Genomic DNA, 19477 nt, shown 5'->3' on the forward strand with positions numbered 1-19477 from the left:
CTGGCCTCAAACATATGTCCTATTCAGCCTGACTGAAAAAAAACTCCGGCTATTCTCAGTGGCATATCGCTTACTAAGAGGTGATCTCTGCCTGACTTACAAAGCCATGTCCAACTCAGAATTGATGGACATGCTCCACCTAAAGAAATCCAAGTCACTGCGAGCCACGTGCTCTAGTGAGCTAATCCTTGCCACAACAATAAATAGAACATGCTGGAGGGATAGATTCCTATCACAGAGACTTCCCATGCTTTGGAACAAAATTCCAAACTACAATAGGCAAAGCCCCTCACTAACACTCTTCAAGAGAAACCTTGAGTGGATGGGCAACAGAAAATATACCCCTGGGATCACTTCATTGGCACTGTTTGACAGAGGATCAGTTAATTAATCAATGGGGTGACGAAAGCCGACACACTCTGGCTAGGCTTATAAATGCCCTCGGACAGATAGCCTAGTACCTACCTATGAAATTCATGGCCAGACAAGGGAAGAAAGTGTATACCTCCTGTACTCTGGCTACAAGGGCTCTCTACTATCAAACACATATGGGTAGGTATGTCTTGGATACCATCACCAAAGCCTCCACCCTTCTCTCTGAGGCCCATGACCTCACCCTTTAAAGCCCAAATCAACTCCCTGCTTTCCACAGCATCCCAAGTGCCTAGGCACTCCATTAAGTGCAGTTATGATGCTGTGGAAGCCTCATCTAAATCTGCTGCATCAGGATCAGTTTTGAGTTGATATTTCTGGGTGATGCAACAACCTCTCCCTATGGATGTACAAACAAAATTTCTTGATGCACCCCTGGTCAGTAAGGCCCTGTTTGGCCAAGCCTCAGCAGAGCTTCTCAAATCCCTTTAAGAAAAGGGAAAAGAACTACAAAACCTTAAACATTTACTGGTATCCCCTATACCCAGATACCACAGGAACTACCCACAAAAGCCTTCTTTTGTTAGAAGACACTCCTAGCACACAGCTCCTCAGTCAAAGGGATGTAGACAACCAAGGAAAAGCTCTACTCCCAAGTTTCCCACCAACTCTTCCACTACACCCTTTTGGAGTCAGTTTGACCAATCCAGGACACCACCACTGTGACTTACCACCTTTAGACCCAAACAGCCCCCCTATACCTTCATTTCACCCTCTTCTACCCCCTGACTGACAATCACAACAGAACAATGGGTCCTCTCCATCATTCAGAGGAGATATTTCATAACTTGGTGGATGTCACCACCCTTCCAGGGTATCCCCCAACCACTAAAAAACCAAACCCACCTTTTCCCTCCCATCATTCAACAACTCCTAGCTCATTGTACCATAGAAGAGGTACCCTGCCCACAAAGAAACATAAGCTTCTACTCCAAAATGTTTTTGGTACCCAAGAAAGACGGCCCATGGAAGCCAGTCCTAAACGTATCTTTCCTAAACCTCTTCCTCAAGGTACCCAGCTTCAAAATGATTACCTTACCCCTGCTCTTACCACTCATACCAACACAGGCTTTCATGGTAGCCCTGGATTTGATGGATGCCTACGTGCACATTCCTATACATCCAGGTTACAGGAATTTCCTCTGGTTTGCAGTAAGTTCTTGCCATTTTCAATTCCCTGCCTTGCCCTTTGGACTCTCCATTGCTCCTCAAGTGTTCACAAAGTGTCTAGCCCCCTTCATTGCTCATTGCAGGACTCAGGTTATACAGGTATACCCATATCTAGACGACCTAATCATCTTTCATCAAGACCACCAAGTTCTTCTACTCCACCTACAACAAGTAACCTCCACCCTGACTCAATTAGGGTTTACCATAAACCACAAAAAGTCTCACATGATCCCCTCTAAAGATGTGGTTTTCTTGGGATGCAGGATTAGAACAGACAGAATGAAAGCCTTCATCCCAGACCAAAGAATATCAGACCGTTGTCTATACTTCAACAAACTCCTCACCCACTCCTCCTTGACAGCTTGAGAATTCCTTAGAATGTTAGGATATATGGCATCCCTTATACCCATGTTACCTCTGGCAAGACTCCACATTTGAAAAATCCAGTGAATCCGAAAAAACTTATGGAGCCAACACTCCCAGCCCCTGGAATCACCCCTTCCCCTACTTCTGTGTCTGAAGAGGGAACTCCAGTGGTGGGTTTCAGCATTTCATCTCAACCAAGGAACCCCCCTACAGGTTCCAGACCCTCCTACAACAGGTCTGCATAGACGCATCAGACTTGGGGTGGGGTGCAGTGCTTCTAATAAACCAAAATCAGTTCTCTGTGCAAGGCAGATGGTCCGAACCATATCAACATCATGAAAATGAAGGCATTACTGTTAGCCCTACTAACATTCAAATCAGCTCTTCAGCCAGGAGCCCCTAAAAGTAATCACAGACAATATGACTGGCCTGTGATACATAAACAAGTAAGGGGGAACGAAGCTCTACCCTCTTTGCAGCGTGGCCATCCAGATATGGAACCTAGCATCACCAATCCAGATCCACCTGGTAGCAGTATATATTCGTTCAGCAGAGAATGTTTTGATAGACAAACTCAGCATAACTTCAGCTCCCTCTCATGAATGGATGCTTCAGAGAGAGGTATTCCTGGACCTTATCCACAGGTGGGGTATTCCACAAGCAGATCTCTTTGCCTCCCCCCAGAACAGACAGATTCCCAGCTTCTGCACAAGGGACCTACATCCACAAGCTTGGAAAGTGGATGCATTCTCCTTTTCTTGGGAGGGAATGTTCCTTTAGGCCTTCCGTCCCTTCACTCTGACTCAGAAAGTCCTCCTGAAAATACAGAGGGACAAACCCAAAATCCTCTTGGTGACCCTACTTTGACCAAGACAGCATTGGTTTCCCCTCCTCCACTTACTAACCAAGAGCAGTCATCACAGGTTACCCCACCTAATAGACCTGCTCACACAGGACAGGGGATCCCTATCCCTACTACAACCCCAGGAGAACAATCTGAAACTGATCGTATGGGTGATAGGGTTCTAATCCCCTACAGACACCTGTATTCAGAGGACATTCTCAATGTTGTACAGTAGGCCAGAAAACTAAGTACCAGGAGAAATTATGTATCTAAATGGAACAAATTCTCCAAGTGATGTCAACAGAAAAAAAACAGGACCCTCTAATTACCTGTATACCTTTGGTCATTTCCTATTTGTATGAGCTACTTCACTCAGGACTAACTTACTCTTCAGTCAAAGACCAATTATCTGCCATCTCTGCTTGTCTGCCCATATCACCTCCTCTGGCTTCCAGAATGGAAGTCAAGCTTTATCTGAAAGGGGTACTTCATATCAGGACCCCCCCCCCAGAAAACCAATACCCCCTCCTTAGGACCTGAATTTCTTAATAGAAAAACTCACATTGCCACCCTTTGAACCAGCTCATTCAGTATCCCTGAAACTATGCACCCTGAAAACAGTTCTACTAGTGGCCCTCACCTCCGCCAGGAAGGTATCAGAGATACAAGCCTTTATGGCTACCTCTCCTTATCTTATTTTCCACAAGGACAGGGTTGCTTTCAGGACCAACCCCTCCTTCATGCCCAAGGTGGTTAATGAACTCTCATTAAACCAGACCATTAATCTACCAGTCTTCTACCCTCATCCACAAATTTCCTCAGAGAGGACTCTCCATTATTTGGATGTCCACAGGCAACTGAGGTACTACTTGAACAAATCCAAACCGATTTAAAATTTCTAACCAATTATTCATCTCCTTCCATCCAAGAGCTCTGGGGAAGGCAGTCTCCAAACAGACCATCTTTTCATGGATCTCAAAATCCATTGGCATGTGCTATTCCTATCATGGAAAATCCTTGCATGGTCATGTCAAGCCTCATTCTACCAGGGCAGCTGCCTCCACAGCTGCCTTTTTCAAAGGGACCAACTACGCATCCATTTTAGAAGCAGCCACTTGGACCTCAGTTCACACCTTTACCAAGCATTACAAACTGGACCTAGCCTCGAGAGCAAGATCAGGGTTTGCCAGGTCAATTCTCCCAGGCTTTATTGACCACTGAATCCAATCCTCCACCCAGGCTGATACATAAAGCTCTGGCACTCTCCCTACTGTAATGAATACTGCAACATGAGAACGGAAGGACATAGAATAGTTGTGTAAGAACTTGTCATAACCTTAGATGTCCTTCTCTTCCATGTTGCAGTATTCAGTCCCACCCACCTGCCCCCTCTACCTTACCTAATTAACATACCATGGCCTACCAATGGGGACATAGTCATTCACTCCCCCAGTCTCCATACTCAACACAGCCTACCTGTTACCCTAGGTCTAGTCTACATGTAAGTCTAAGGGTTTCCCTAGTAGGACCCTCTCTTAACCCATAGGAGTACTACTGTATGTGGCAGTTCATTCTGAAGAGGGTATGTGCAGACGTCACTTTTATACCCTACTTCAGGTTATGGCCCTGACAAGGGACATGGCACGTACCCTCCCGGAGCAAAGACTTTAGTATACTGGCAGGATGGTGGTGCTGCAGGCAGCAATCTCCGTACTGTAATGAATACTGCAACATGGAAGAGAAGGACATCTAAGGTTATGTTAAGTTCTTACACAAATATTCTTTTTCTGCTTGTGCTTTGTATAGGAGTCTTAACTGTGTAGCTGTGAAATACCCTCTCAGATTGGGTAATCCCAAGCTACTGTGTTCTACTGGAAGAATCATCTTATCACACTTTATTCTTGCTGTCTTCTCCTCCCAGGTAAAGTCCTTCAGCTCTTTAATAATTGCTACCCACAGCTTCTCCTATGGTTAATAAAAATATGCCTGATCTGTGTATAAGACTAAAGGGACCTAAAACATTTTAACTGCTTGTATCTTACTATCCATATCCATAGAACAAAGATTCCATTTTCTCAGTTTTTTTATAATCTTTTGTTTAGTCTCTTCCCACATATCTTTAGCTGCCACACTAGAATCATTTTTAGCTCGTACTCCTAAATGTTTCATTTTATCATGTCCCCATAAATATGGGTATCTCTGAACCAGTTCATCTGTGGGTACATAATTTACGGTTATTGCCTTTGTTTTAGCTTCATTAATTTTGTATCCCAAAAAGATCTGAAACTGACTGTTTCATAACACTGTAATGTGTTTTTCTGGTTTTGTCTGGTACAAAATAATGTCATATGTAAATAAAGCCAACTTTTCTTGACTACCATATCAATTGTATCCTTGAATTTCTGAGTCTCTTACTTTCTTTGACAGTGGTTCTAAATATAATGCAAATAATAAAGGAGAAGGAGGACATCCCCGCCTGGTTCCTCTGCTCAAGTAGAAATTATCACAGAAGACCCCACCCATTTAATTTTAACCTCCAGTCTCTCATGTATTCTTCTTATTAAACTTAGATTTTTTTTCAGGAAATGCAAATACTTCCATTGCCCTACTCATAAAATCCCAGCTTACTCTGTCAACTGCTTTCTCTGCATCAAGACCCACCAACAACAATTGTATTTTCTTACCTTCTGCTTCCCTCTGGATCATCAGTGTTCTGTTAATGTTATCAAATGTTTGCCTCCCCTCCACAAAACCACATTGATACATAGCTATCAGTTTTGGCATTACTTTTGTCATTCTTTTAGCTATTGTAGACATGAACACTTTATAATCATGGTTTAGTATTGAAATGCGCCTGTATGAAGCTGGATCTGATGGATCCTTACCTTTTTAAGGTATTACAGCTACCACTGCTTTCTTCCAGGGTGGTGGTACAGTAGAGAGTCAATTATCTGAAATGTCAATTATCTGAACGCAGTCTTCCAAAGTTTTTGGGTAGGAAACATCATAAAGTCTGAATATGTAAATGTTATACGTATTTTTACTACTTGTGCATGTTTTTTGAGCTAGTAGCCCACTCATGTGTGAAAAATATTCTTTATTGTCCACTGGAATTGCTGAATGGTTAAAAAGTGTATTCCCTGTGCACAGAAAAAACAAGATTTTAGAAGTTTATTATCCGATTCAGTGTCTGTTTGATTATCTGAACAGTTTGATTGTCCGAACTACCCTAGGTCCCAATTAGTTTGGATAATCAACTCTCTATTGTAATTCTCCTCCTGTTAAGATATTGTTAAAAAAAACTTCCAAATCTTTATCAGTTCTTTCCTCCCAGCTTCCAAACTTTCAAAGGAATACCATCTATTCCTGGGGACTTTCCTGTAGATTGGTTATTTTTATCTCATCTCCTATCCTTTTAGTAATTGAGCCTCATCTACCTCTAACCTTGACTTATTTAATTCTTCCATAAATATTTCCATTTGTATCTTTTCTTGATGTTCATATTTCTCTGCTGTATAGAGACTCATAGAATTTCCAAAATATTTGTAATACCTTTAAAGGATCTCTTGTTATCTTCTTTGTTATAGGCTCCCTAAATTTGGTGACAGCCCTTTCTACTTTCTGTTGCCTGTTATGCTAAAGGTTTTTGTGCTGTAATGTTATTAGCAAAAATAGTTGCTTAACAGCAATCTTTCTAAGCTGGGCAGCTGCGGTGGTGCAGTGGTTAGTGTTGTCGCCTCACAGAAAGAGGTTCTCCAGTTTGATTCTCGGCTGGGGTGCCTTCTGTGCTGAGTCTGCATGTCCTCCCTGTGGTCATGTGGGTTTCCTCCCAAAGACATGCTGTAAATGGATTGGTTACTCTAAATTGGCTCTAGGTGTGAGTGTGTGTGCCTTACGTGGAAGGTTGGGTGCCGGACTGACAACTAGACACCGTAAAAACTCTACTGCCAATCATGAGCGGACAGGTGATCCACTGTGGCAACCCCAACTGGGAAAAGCCAGAAGAAGGAGAACAGCAATCTTTCAAAGCTCATGCATATTACTGAGGTAACCCCTTATTTTCTGCCTAGCATTCTGCAGTTGATCTGTGAGATTCCCCCTATTCTGCAATACTTTCACATTTGTCATTCCCGCTAAGCAATTCTTGTTATTTCTTAACCATAGCTCCCTTTCTTTTATTTCCACCCTATTTTTAAGCTGCACCTTAATTGTATCCCACTCCTTAGCTATATTTTCAGAAGAAATTTCATTCCTATCTAGTAGCTCCTGAATAAGCTCCACTACACATTCCTTAAATTCTCTCTTTTCAACTGATAGATGGGAAAGCGCCAATGTCTCATTTTTATTTCATTACCCTGTGTTTTTATTTTAGCTGTTATTGGTGCATGATCTGAAATAGTGCGTGGTTATCAAGACCTTTAATTAAATGCATGTGTTCTTGTGAAATGTAAATTCTGCTTAGCCTAGCCCAGTTTTTATATCTTGGGGAGTAATATGTAAATCCACTCTGAACTCCTATTACGGAATTTACATCTTCCATGCCAAATATTTTCATAAATTCCTTCAAAAATCTACCCTTCTTTGTTATATTTTCCCTTCTGGGCCCCCCAGACACATCCTCACTGCTGCAAATCAAGTTCCAGTCCCCACCTATAAGTAATATTCCTTGCTGGAAACTGATTATTTCTCCCAGCATTTTTTAAGCTCCATTACAGCAGTTTTAAGTGGAATGCAAATACATGCCAGTGTAATCATCCTTCCTTGACAGTAGCCTCTTAGCACTGCAAATCTGCCATTGATATCTTTTTATCTTTTTCTGTCACTATTGGAGCTCCTCTTGCAATTAATATAAGTGCTCCTCTTTTTCTTTGTCCCAGGTATTCTGCTGAATAACCATCTTGAAAACCTTTCTTTATTAAATTCACATGTTCATGCTTTCTAAGTGTGTCTGCTGTAACATAGCAATTTGCATTCTACGTTTTTAATATAATTCACTACTCTTTCTTGTTTCTATTTATCTTTGAGGCCATTTACATTTATTACATTAAAGAAAACATCATTGTATTAAAAAGTTATTATTCTCACCTTTTATGTATAACTTTTTTGTTAAATGTCTAGTTCCAGCTTTTATGTTACAAGCATACACCGTTTAGCAGGTTAAACTTTTATACAGTTGTTTCTTGTCATATCCATTTGAGCCTATATTGCATCTTATAAAAAACTTTTTGTTTTACTGAAAATCTTCAAAAAAACACACCCCAATACCCACCTAAAACCTGTTAACTTAATACTAACACACAAAACTGTGCACATATTCAAATATTGAAGTTTTAACCTCCTAATAGGAGCAAAAGTCCCAAACTGACAGCCACACTCACAGACTTGAGTTAACCTAAAAGAAAGTTCATCCCTGCTAAGATGTGTGGTGCAGCCTATGCTTCCACTAAGTGCTGATTGGTTTTGTCTTGTCTTTATAGCTCTCAGAGCTGGGAAACCCCCCTGAATGTTTTCAGAGAGCATTAACTACCTTGGGAAAGCCCCTGAATGCTTTCAGAAAACATTGTCTAGTTTGGGGAAAAAAACTGAATGCTTTCAGAGAACATTATCTACTTTGGGAAAACCCCTAAATGCTTTTTGAAAACATTATCTCTTAGGGAAGTTCTTTTTTTCCTCAGCCAATCACTCTCTACCAGAGTGTAGCCAGTTACTGTTTATCAGATTGTCTCCATGGAGACATGAGAACCAGGCAGCAAGTTTTTCTGTATCGGAATGTTTCCATGGAAACATGAAGACCAACTGCAGAATTGTTACTGAGCTTACATGTATTTGCTAGAAAAAAAGCCTTATAATATTCAGCATTCTTTCTCTTAAAACTTGTTAATAAATCAATCTAAGGTCTTTAATGAAGTCATTTCCCCATGCAAGAATGAGAAAAAGCACATGAATCTCTCTTTTATCATGCTTTTTAACCTGGCTTCTTTATGCATTGCAGTGCCTACATTTTTTAAAACTAAACAAGAAGAGAGGGAGAAGGGAGAAAAAAAAACAACAGCACCTGCTTACAATCCCCATTACACTTAAAAATAACTGAAAAAATTACTTTATAGCATGTAACGAAAACTACATGGCACAAAACTGTTACTATTTAAGGAAAACAAAATCTTTACTTACAGTTAACTTTCTCCCTCCTCTTGCCCGGCCCAAATTTAATGACATGAAGTAAGACATATGCTTTAGAGTCCTCCACAAATCCAACAAACTCTGAAAAAATTAAATATTTCCATATTTTCTTGTTCTGACATATTTCACAAATATAAATATTGCATTGTAATCCCATATTAAGTTACTGGTTTTATTACTGTTTATTTCTGAACTCCTGTCTCTTGCTTCATTTTCAATGTACTCTTGCTCCCTTCCTTCTCTACAGCATTTTCTTTTGAAACAGTGGAAAAGGTTTCACAAGTAGAGTCTTTTTGTGGTCTTTTTCACCAAAAGAACAAGAAGCAGAATCTCCATCTGTTTCACAGCTCACTGTTTGTTGGACAAACTTTTATATTTCCTCCTTAGCATGTACTTCATCAAAAAATGATTTTGTCCCTCTAGGTTAAGAATACCTTGAAGACAGCTGGGTACAGCAATTTGAATCTCACACCTGCATCCCGACATTCCCTGAATAGTGGAATAAATTTGCTCCTCTTCTGTCTGGTGTACAATGAGTAATCATTGTCCACAAACACTCTGCTGTCTCCCACTTTTAGTACTTTGTCCTTCTGCCAAAATTTTGTCAGAATTAACAACTGCTGGTAGGATTTCATTTTTACCATTAAAGTCTAGGTTGCTTTCTTATAGCCAGGTTTGGAGCATACACATGATACACCCTTTCATCTAACAATTCCTGCTGTGGAATACGAGTCCAGTTGCTTATTTGTGCTTTCATAAAATTAATGCAGTCTGTTCCTTCTAGCTTCTCTGGTATAACTGAAAATCTCAGGTTTTCCCTATGTGCTCTGTCCACTGAGTCTATTATTTTTTGAAACATCTCTTCCTGAGCAATTTCATATTCAGCCATCCTTTTCTTTATTTTGACCTCTGATTTTTGCAGCTTTATCATCTCATCTGAATATCTGTTTAAAGGTTATTCCATTTTCCAGCCTTTTGCTGTTTGTGTTGATATACTCCATCAGTGTTTTGTTTATTTTAATCAGGTCTGTATGCAGTTGTGTTATATCTTCCTGTAGGTTTTTGGAAGTCATGTCTGTAGTTTGCATTGCTTTTTTGTCAAACAGCTGCAGAACTCTCCCTAATCAGTGTTTCTTCCTCACTTTTTGTAGCTGATTTTTTTCCAGGTTTTCTGTATTTCATTATTCCTGGCATCCAGGCAGTGTTCTTACTAGCCAGTTACTGACATTTACCCATAAACAGAAGTGTACAGGCTTTCTGTGCTGAGCTTCTGTTTTCACACTGGGAGACCTAGAAAAGTACAGTTTTGTACCTACCATAAATGTAGATGTTCGAGGATTCCATTGCTGCAGTCCTTACTATTGGGTATAGTCCGCATCCAGTCGGCCCGAATACCAGAGTATAAGGCTGACGTCGGTCAGGGCGCATTAGACTGACGTCAATACGTCAGGGTACTAATGCGCATGACCGGCGTCATATCCTCAGTCTTTTCTTGCCCCAGATGTCAGAAGACCCTAAAAAGACAAGGCCCAAAATACCTGCACCAAAACATGAACAATATATACAAAAATATAAGCAGGTAAATCACCTACACAACCACCCCTAAACACAGAGGGGAAGGAGGGTAAATTGGACTGCAGCAATGGAATCCTCGAACATCTACATTTATGGTAGGTACAAAACTGTACTATGTTCTTCGTCTTCCATTGCTGCAGTCCTTACTATTGGGTAGAATCCCAAAGCAGAGGTAAGGGAGGATGGCAAATCATAAAGAAGCAGGAGCTGACAACATGCCTTGCAAAACAGCTGTGGCAAAACCAGCCCTAGACTTAGAGTAGATAGGAAGGTGATAATGCTTAGAGAAAGTATGCACTGAACTCCAAGTAGCTGCTTCCAAAATATCCTTAGTTGCCACCCCCCGTAGAAATGCTGTTGAAGTGGCAGTAGCCCTAGTGGAATGAGGCCTAATCCCAGCTGGAACCTCCTTGCCATGATGGGAATAACAAAATGCAATGCAAAAGCCAATCCACCTAGAAATAGTTTGGTTTGACACAGGCTTGCCCTGCGAACTCAAAGCAAAAGAAACAAACAACTGCTGAGACTGCCTAAAATCCTTAGTCCTGCTTAAGTAATAACGCAATTGCCTGTGTACATCTAAAGAATGCAAAACCTTCTCCCCTTTATTTTGGGGGTCTGCATAAAAGGTAGGCAAATGAATAGTTCGGTTTAAAGCCACACTAGAAACCACCTTAGGCATAAAGGAAGGATTAGTACGTAATGATACCCTATCCTTATGGAAAATCAAAAAGGGCTCGACTGCCATAAGGGCCTGCAACTCAGACACCCTTCTTGCAGAAGTAATAGCCAACAAAAAAGCAGTCTTCCATGACAAATATTTCAATTCAGCAGTAGCCGCAGGCTCAAAAGGTTGTAGAGTAAGTTTTTCCAACACAAAATTGAGATCCCAAGCAGGAGTAGGAGCTCATTGGGGTCTTATATTCTTAGCCCCTCTAAGAAACTGCTTGAACAAGGGATGCGAAAACAATGGTGGGTCACAATCATAGTGAGCTGAGATTGCTGCAGCATGAATCTTGATGGAAGAGAAGGATAGACCCTTGTCCAGTAACTCAGTAAGATATTGAAGAGCCATACTCAAATTAGGCTCAGAAATCTCCAAATTCTTTGCTTTACTCCAAAATAAAAATCTCTTCCATTTTGCTGCGTACACTTTCCTTGTACTAGGTCTTCTAGCTTCCATAATCACATGTAAAACTTGTTGAGGAAGTTGAGACCTGCTGTGTTTCAACACAGAATATGCCAGGCTGTCAGAGGAAGAGAGTGAAGCTTGACATTGAGCAGATGACCGTCCTGCTGGGATAACAGATGTGGAATCAAAGGTTAAGGCCATGGAGGCTTCTTTACCAGACTCCGTAGTAGAGGGTACCAGTGTTGCCGAGGCCAATCTGGAGCTATCAAAATCATCCTTGGCCTGTCCTGTCTGACCTTTAACAGTACCTTTGAAAGAAGAGGCAGAGGTGGAAAGGCATACAGATGAAGGTTTGTCCAACTGAAAGACAGAGCATCCACTTTCCAAGCTGTGTGATGAAACCCCTTTGTGCAAAACTGTGGCAGCTGGTGGTTTAGTGGAGAAGCGAACAGATCTATGTCTGGAGTTCCCCATGACACTGTCAATTTCTGAAATACATGAAGATCCAGTTTCCACTTGTGGGGATCCATGATTTGTCTGCTTAACACATCTGCGAAGGAGTTCTGTGCTCCTGGCAGAAACCTTGCCTGAAGAGTTAAGTGCAAGCGTAGCGCAGTCTCCAATAAAATCATTGCATGCCTGCATAGAGGATAAGAATGTGTTCCGCCTTGTTTGTTGAAGTACCACATGACAGTTGTGTTGTCTGTTAGAATCAACACCTGCCCTGGAAGAAGTAACTCCTTGAAAGCCAGAAATGCGAACTGGACTGCTAACATCTCCTTTATGTTGATATGTAGATGCTGTAGTCTGGCAGGCCACTTGTCTTGTATCCACTTTGCATTTAGATGAGCTCCCCAAGCAATGTCTGAGGCATCTGTCGGTAAAATCTGACTCGCCTCTGGCGGGTCACAGAGAGTCCCTTGTTTAGGTGACATTCCTGAGCCCACCACAAAAATACTCTTTGAAGGCAAGGTATTATTTGAATGACAGTGTCTAAATCCTGGCAGTGCTGTGTCCATACATTTTTGAGATACCAGTGTAACTTCCTCATATGCAGTTTGGCATTGGGAAGCACCAGAATACAAGATGCCATGAACCCTAATGCTGGAAGGACTGTCTCTGCAGTCAGCACGGACTGATGAGATAGTTGATGGAAGTAAAGTGACAGACTCTTTCGTTTGTCCGGGGTTGAAAAGGCCATCTGGGCTGCTGTATTCAGTCTCACACCCAGAAAGCACATGTGTTGAGAGGGTACTAGACTGGACTTTATTTCGTTCACAGAATACCCTAGGCATCTTAGCACTGCTATAAGATATTCCAGATGCTGTAGAAGGTCTTCCGTTTCTTGAGCCAGAATCAGGCAGTCGTCTAAATAAGGATAGATTTGAAGTCCTTGTAGCCTGAAGTAAGCTATCACTGGAGCCAGAACCTTTGTGAATACTCTGGGCGCAGTAGATAAGCCAAAGGGCAATGCAGAGAACTGATAATGAGAATCTCCAGCTTGAAACTGCAGATACTTCCTGTAACTTAGCCTGATGTGCACATGAAGGTAAGCTTCCTTGAGATCTAAAGTTACCATCCAGTGATCTTTGCCCAGCAGGGGTAAAAGCTGTTGTAACGTCAACATCTCGAACTTGGGAATGTCCAGATAAGTGTTGAGGAGAGATAAATCCAAAAGCAGTCTCCACGTGTTCCCCTTCTCTGGTACTAGGAACATGCGAGAATAAAATCCTAGGCCCCTTTTTGACACAGGGACTGGTAGAATGATGTCCAACACCCATCTGTCTTGAGTAATTAAATCCCAAATTCCTTTGAAAAGAGACAGGTGTCCTTCCAAAGGAGCTGCCAGACGAGAATCTACTGGCAGCTGAAAAGGCAGGTCATTGGGTCTGTTTACGAAAGGACTGACCCCTGCCCTCACCAGAAGTCTGAGCAGGTGAACTCCTGTTCTAGGCCTAAAAGAACCTTGAGCCCTGCCCCTACCACGTCTAGACCTACCCCTAGACTGGGAATCATAAGCAGGATATGTCCACCCCTTAGCAGGCCAATTTCTACTAAACTTGGTGGCTGTACCTGCAAAAATCTTTAACAGTTTGCATAGACTTAGCTTTGTCCTCCATTTTCTTCAAAACTGCTTCCACAGGTGAACCAAACAACACATCAGACTGTAAAGGAGCATCCAAAAGCCTTGTCTTAACATGCTCAGCCAAATTTTGATCCCTCAACCAGGCATGCCTGCGAAGAACAGAACTAGTGGCAGCCACCCTCGAGGAGGCCTGCACAGCATCAAAACCACATTGCAAAGAATGCTTGCCCACTTGTTCAGACACATAAACTAAATCCAGCAAGTCTTTACAATCAATACCTTCCGCCAAAGCATCCACCTTAGATTTCAATTGTGAAAGGAGATAATTTTGATATTTCAGCATGTGAAACTGACAATTTAACGCTCTCATGGCTAGAGTGGAAGAAGTATACACTTTCTTACCCCACCTATCTAATGCCCTTGCCTCTTTGTCAGTGGGAACAGGATTCTTAACCACAGAGGCCTTAACACCTTTAGGCCCCTGAGAAACAGTTTCTGGGTCCGCCCTAGGACTCTTAAACAAATATTTATGAGCTGCGGGCACCCTATAGTACCTATCAGGTTTAACAGGAGCAGGAGGCAAAGAATCAGGGTTCAGGGAAGCCTCTGCAAAAACATCTTCCACCACATTCAACACAGGCGGTATAGCTAAGGGCCTATGCTGGGGTAAAAACAAGAATTCCCTAAGCCTCTTCCTGGAATCAGAGTAATCCTGGCCTTCCCATTTAAAGTGCTCCCTCATGGAATGCAGAGTATCTGAAAATGAAAAAATCCTCAGGAGGAGAAGCCAAAGGAGTGGCATCATCCACATCAGAATCAGAATAATGAGGATACTCCTGCAAATCTTCCGCAGAAGATTCAGAAGCCCCTGAACCCTGTTCAAAACTGTCAAACTCTGGTTCCACTCTAGGCCTCTTATCAGGAGGGCCCATAGAACCTCTAATCATAGTAATCAAATCTTCTGCCATTTTAAGCATATGTTTCATAGGTACAGAACCCGAAGGCTAGGAGAAGCCCCTACTGAAGCTGAAGTTGGCCTACCTCTAAAAGAAGTTTTGGCAACAGAAGGAGAGGCTCTAACTACTTTGGGAAGAGAGGGAAGAATAGTTACCTGAGAAGCCCCTCAGCCTGGCCTGCCTCCTGAGAGGGTACATCCTGTAACAGCAAAGTGTCTGCCTGAGACTCTATAGAAACTCCTGGCAAAACCTCTGGCTCCACTGAGCCATCTAAAGAACCGACGTCTGGGACTGCCGGTTCATCAACCCTAGGCTTCGCTGTTTTGTCCCTGCGCTTCTTGGACGAAGCGGGCGTCGGAGCATCCGGCGGCATTTTATAATTGCAACGCTTCCCAAACACTAATCTGGCACAGTCTAACCTCCTCTTAATAGTGCGTTTGTTAAACCTAGCACAAGAGCGGCAACCAACAACGTCGTGCTCAGGCCCTAAACAAGGTATACACAATGTATGGTAATCCCTATGAGGTATTTGTTTCCCACAAGAAATACAGTTATTCACTTTTTCTGACATCCGGTTAAATACTGAGGCAAGAAAAACAAAATGTTCCAACGGGGTACTTAGCCAACTCTGATTCGGTCTGAAACTCCGGTTTCGGAAATATTTCAGAACGCCAACCTGCACTCGCAAAATTGCTTCTGCATCGGACAGCGCGGCAAAAAAGACTGAGGATATGACGCCGGTCATGCGCATTAGTACCCTGACGTATTGACATCAGTCTAATGCGCCCTGACCGACGTCAGCCTTATACTCTGGTATTCGGGCCGACTGGATGCGGACTATACCCAATAGTAAGGACTGCAGCAATGGAAGACGAAGAACATCAAGCTGTTATTCAGTGTGCAGCCAACCTGGAAGTACTTTATTTCCTGTTCTTGGGTCAACATGTGTCTAAACAGACTATTTCCAAGTGCTTGTCTTTTACTATTGTGTTTTCTTACTCTTACCATTGGAAATACGTTCCAGGCAGTATTAAGGCCTTAGCTTCTACAAAGGCGTACTTAAAAGTAGTGGACACGAAGCATTCTAGGGACCACAATTTGGTCTTTTATCCATACATTTACAAAGTGCCACAAACTGAATTCCTTTTCCAGATCCAGAGCAGGCTTTGCTAGGACCATTCTCCAGTGGCTCCTAGACCATTATCCTTCCTCCTTCTAAGTTAGATAAGCTCTGGTGGTCTACCCATATACTTGTAGCAGTGAGAATAGAGAAAGTACAGTTGTGCAGGTTGCTTGAATTCTTCACTGCTGTAGAACAACCCCTCTTGTATATAGTTCAATGTGACACTGCATTAGATTTATTTGTATCTTGGTTTAGTTCAGGATGGGGTCCCCAGTTTTTGGTTGGGGCAAGAAAGCCTTTAATATTTTTAGTAACTCTGGCTGTTTATACAAGTCCTTCAAAAAAGGGACTTAGCCTATAAGCAGCCAGAATGACGTGCGGGAGGAGATGAAAGTTTTTGTAAGCTGGCCATTTGCTGTATCTTTGGCATGATGCAACCCATATACTACTCATTAATTAGCCCTTATTTACATTGGTTTGTTCATTACTCATTGTTGGAAGAGAGGCTGTAAATAGTGAAGGGTAGCACTTAAGTCTTCTTTCCTTTATGAAGGAGTACGTCCAATATTCTTGTTAGTTTGCTCATTCTGAAATTAGTTTATGCAAAATATTTCCATAGAAAGGATCTAATGGTTTAAATAGAGTTTATGTGGTCTTTCGTACATCTTTTTGGTAGAGAGACTCGGGTTTATAGCCTAATCCTTCTTATTATGATAATAGATATGTGTTATGTATGTGAGTAATTCCCTTGGATGGCTGCAAAGTACAGTCAGTGGGATTGGAAAGTGTAAAGTTCTGTAGGAGTGCAAAAAAGTAGTTTGATTCAAGGTTGGGTTGAGCTGCCATTAATTAACTTGGCTTAAGTACACTTCTGGTGATAAGGTCACTCACCAGTCCTGTATTTTTATTATTTATTAAAATTTGATATAGGCAGTAGGGATAGAGTTTTACAAAGAGTATTACTGAAAGAAGGTGGCTGCTTATTTATGTAACTGGGTTGGAAGAGTTAAGGAGGTATAAGAGCATGTCTTTTTGTGGCAGAGCTGGTAGTGGTCTGCTACAGAATAGACATACATGGATGAGTTCTAAAAAGAAGTGAGCAAGCAGTAGTAAAAAGATGGCAGATTGCTAACTCGTATCAGTTAAGTTTGAGTTTTTTTTTTGGTTTGTTTAGTGGAAGAGGTAGGATATGCACCCGATTCAGTGAATAAGGGAAATTTAGAAGGAAAGGATGAATTGTTAGTACTGTTGTCTGGAGAGGTTCAAAAGCAGAGGAATAAGACAAGAATACAGGTAATTGAAAGGTTTACTTCAGTTGATACTGTAAGACATTCTGACTGTGTAGATGGTTAGTAAGGCTGTTGCTGAAGATTTCAAAATTAAGAAGTACTTGTTCATGTAAGTTTTTTTTTTTTTTTTTAACTATGGTCTTCCACTTCACTAAATGGTATGAGGAAGTCTAAAGATTAAATGGTATGGATAAATGTTATCTTTGGCTGTACTGATGGTAAGAGTATTGCATGACTAAAGTATGTGCCTGTGGTCAGCACTTAAATCGAGATGCTAACTCTGGGTGTAATGTTACTGGCATTCTGGCAGTTATTTGTAGCCTGTTTCCGAGACATGAGAGCTAGATAGAATACAATGGCACTGAAGCTATACGACATGAAGTTGGGCACAACATTTTGATTTTGAAATGCTGTGATATTTTGCAGAGTCTTCTAAGGTTATACATTTTGTTTGTTTTCTAGCCATGGTGTCATGGGAGCTTTTATTTTCATTGCTTGAGATTTTTTACTTTCTTGTCTTATAGGTTTTGTTTAGTCAGTGAAGGAGGGTCAAACTGAGTAACACAGGGGTTAGCACTATTTTCTAGACCTATGTATGATGCCAATACATGAGCCAATTTGAAATATGCACACTTTCACATATTGGTACATGAAAAAACAGAGTAGCTAAGCTGAAGGTAGCAGCGGAGAAATCCCAAATTGTAACCACTGTAGTGGTTTCCTTGCAGAAGTAGCTAAGCTGAAGGTAGCAGGGGAGAAATCCCAAATGTTGACCACTGTAGAGGTTTCCTTGCAAATCAAATAACATAGTTAAGTATAATCTGTTTTGCCCTTCCTCTAGAGTCTACTTGTTGAAACCACACATGTAAGGAGAAGAATAAATCTAATCTGAAGAAAACGTAAGCTTTCCAGTAGCAGTGTTCTTTCTAGTGGTGTTTAGCTAATCTATCCAGAGTACTTTCCAGTTTCCTGTGATTGGTTCTTTAATCTCTGGTTCTTATCTTGCTTGTCTTTCAACACAAGAAAGTAAGTTTGAATCTAAAATTTCTTGTTTTACAAGGGTATGATTTTAATAAAAGTTAAGCAAGGCTGGATGGAAGCAATATTGTGTCATTTTCTAGAACTGAGTGGTAACTTCTTTGTACTCTTTATTATTACATCTTATTCTTGCCTGTTTTATTCATGTGTCTGAGATATTCAGGTACTGTTAAACTATCTGTTTTTCTTCAAGTATTTCTAACATGAAATTTCTCATTTAGGTTTCCTGCAAGAATCTGTACACCAAGGTGTTTGTCATCAGTGGATTCAAAGTAAAAGAGAAGAGATTGTTAATCAGATGACAGAAGCCTGTCTAAACCAGACTTTAGATGCACTAATCTCAAGAAGTCTCATAATGAAAGAGGATTATGAATTAATCACCACCAAACCTACAAGAGCTTCTAAAGTTAGGCAGCTTCTTGATAACTGTGATAGCCAGTCAGAGGACTTCGCCAGAATCATTGTCCAAAAGTTGAAAGACAATAAACAACTGGGTCTGCAGCCCTACCCAGACATGTCACCCCTTCCATCTTGTGTGTCTGTAAGTGGAGTCTTTGGTCAGCAGAGTGGCACACAAATGGCATAACTGGAGATGTGTGAGCTAGTATTCCATGATATACTATTATATAACAAATTTAACTGTATCACTCATGGGACATTGTTATAAGTGATGGAAGAGTGCAGTATTACAGATGTTGGGAGGGAGTTTATTTTTCTCTTGTCCCTTTTTTGAGGGAAGAATACAGTCACATAACCTAATAGAAAACCCAATAAACATAAGGCTGAAAATCTCAAATTGTGCCCTTCACTTGCAGATATATGAAGCTGAATTAATTTTCATCATGAACAAGAACAAACATACAAATATTTTATTTATTTTTCTAGCATATCATTTCATCTTTGAATGTGCAGTTTACTTGTTTCTGATTTAATTTGTTTTTACAGTCATTCTGTTTTATGGGGTATATATTTCCTGTATCTAGTTTACTGGTGCTTTTAATGGATACTTTTATTTGCTGCTTCAGCATGCCTGGTCAACTCTTGCTGAACGTATCCCATCAAAATAGCTCTGTTTTTGTGTTTAAATTTATTTAACACTTTGGGATTTTGTACAGTCTTTGGAGTTGTATTTGTACATTGAAAAGTTATGACTCAGAAACTAAAAGTGGTAGCAGACGCATAAAAAACTAAGCAAATGCTCCTTTATTCTTCTCTTAATGCAGGATGCTTATGTGTGGGACATAGCAGGATTAGATATATCTCATTTTAATATTTATTTTGTATGT

The 19477-nt window shown here is 41.0% G+C and overlaps 1 protein-coding gene across 1 annotated transcript in view; it reads left to right on the top strand.

The window, feature by feature from the left end:
• The window catches only part of RIPK2 (receptor interacting serine/threonine kinase 2), a 1193837-nt gene extending 1174850 nt beyond the window's left edge, over positions 1-18987 (top strand). Inside the window, exon 11 of the mRNA XM_044065388.1 lies at positions 18413-18987. Coding sequence (XP_043921323.1) covers positions 18413-18777 — 365 coding nt within the window. The 3' untranslated portion in view covers positions 18778-18987. The remainder of the gene's footprint in view (positions 1-18412) is intronic.
• The last annotated feature ends 490 nt before the right edge of the window (positions 18988-19477 follow it).

This window comes from Protopterus annectens, chromosome 3.part0 (assembly GCF_019279795.1).
Source record: "Protopterus annectens isolate FY-2018-M chromosome 3.part0, PAN1.0, whole genome shotgun sequence".
Classification (NCBI taxonomy): Eukaryota; Metazoa; Chordata; order Ceratodontiformes; family Protopteridae; genus Protopterus; species Protopterus annectens.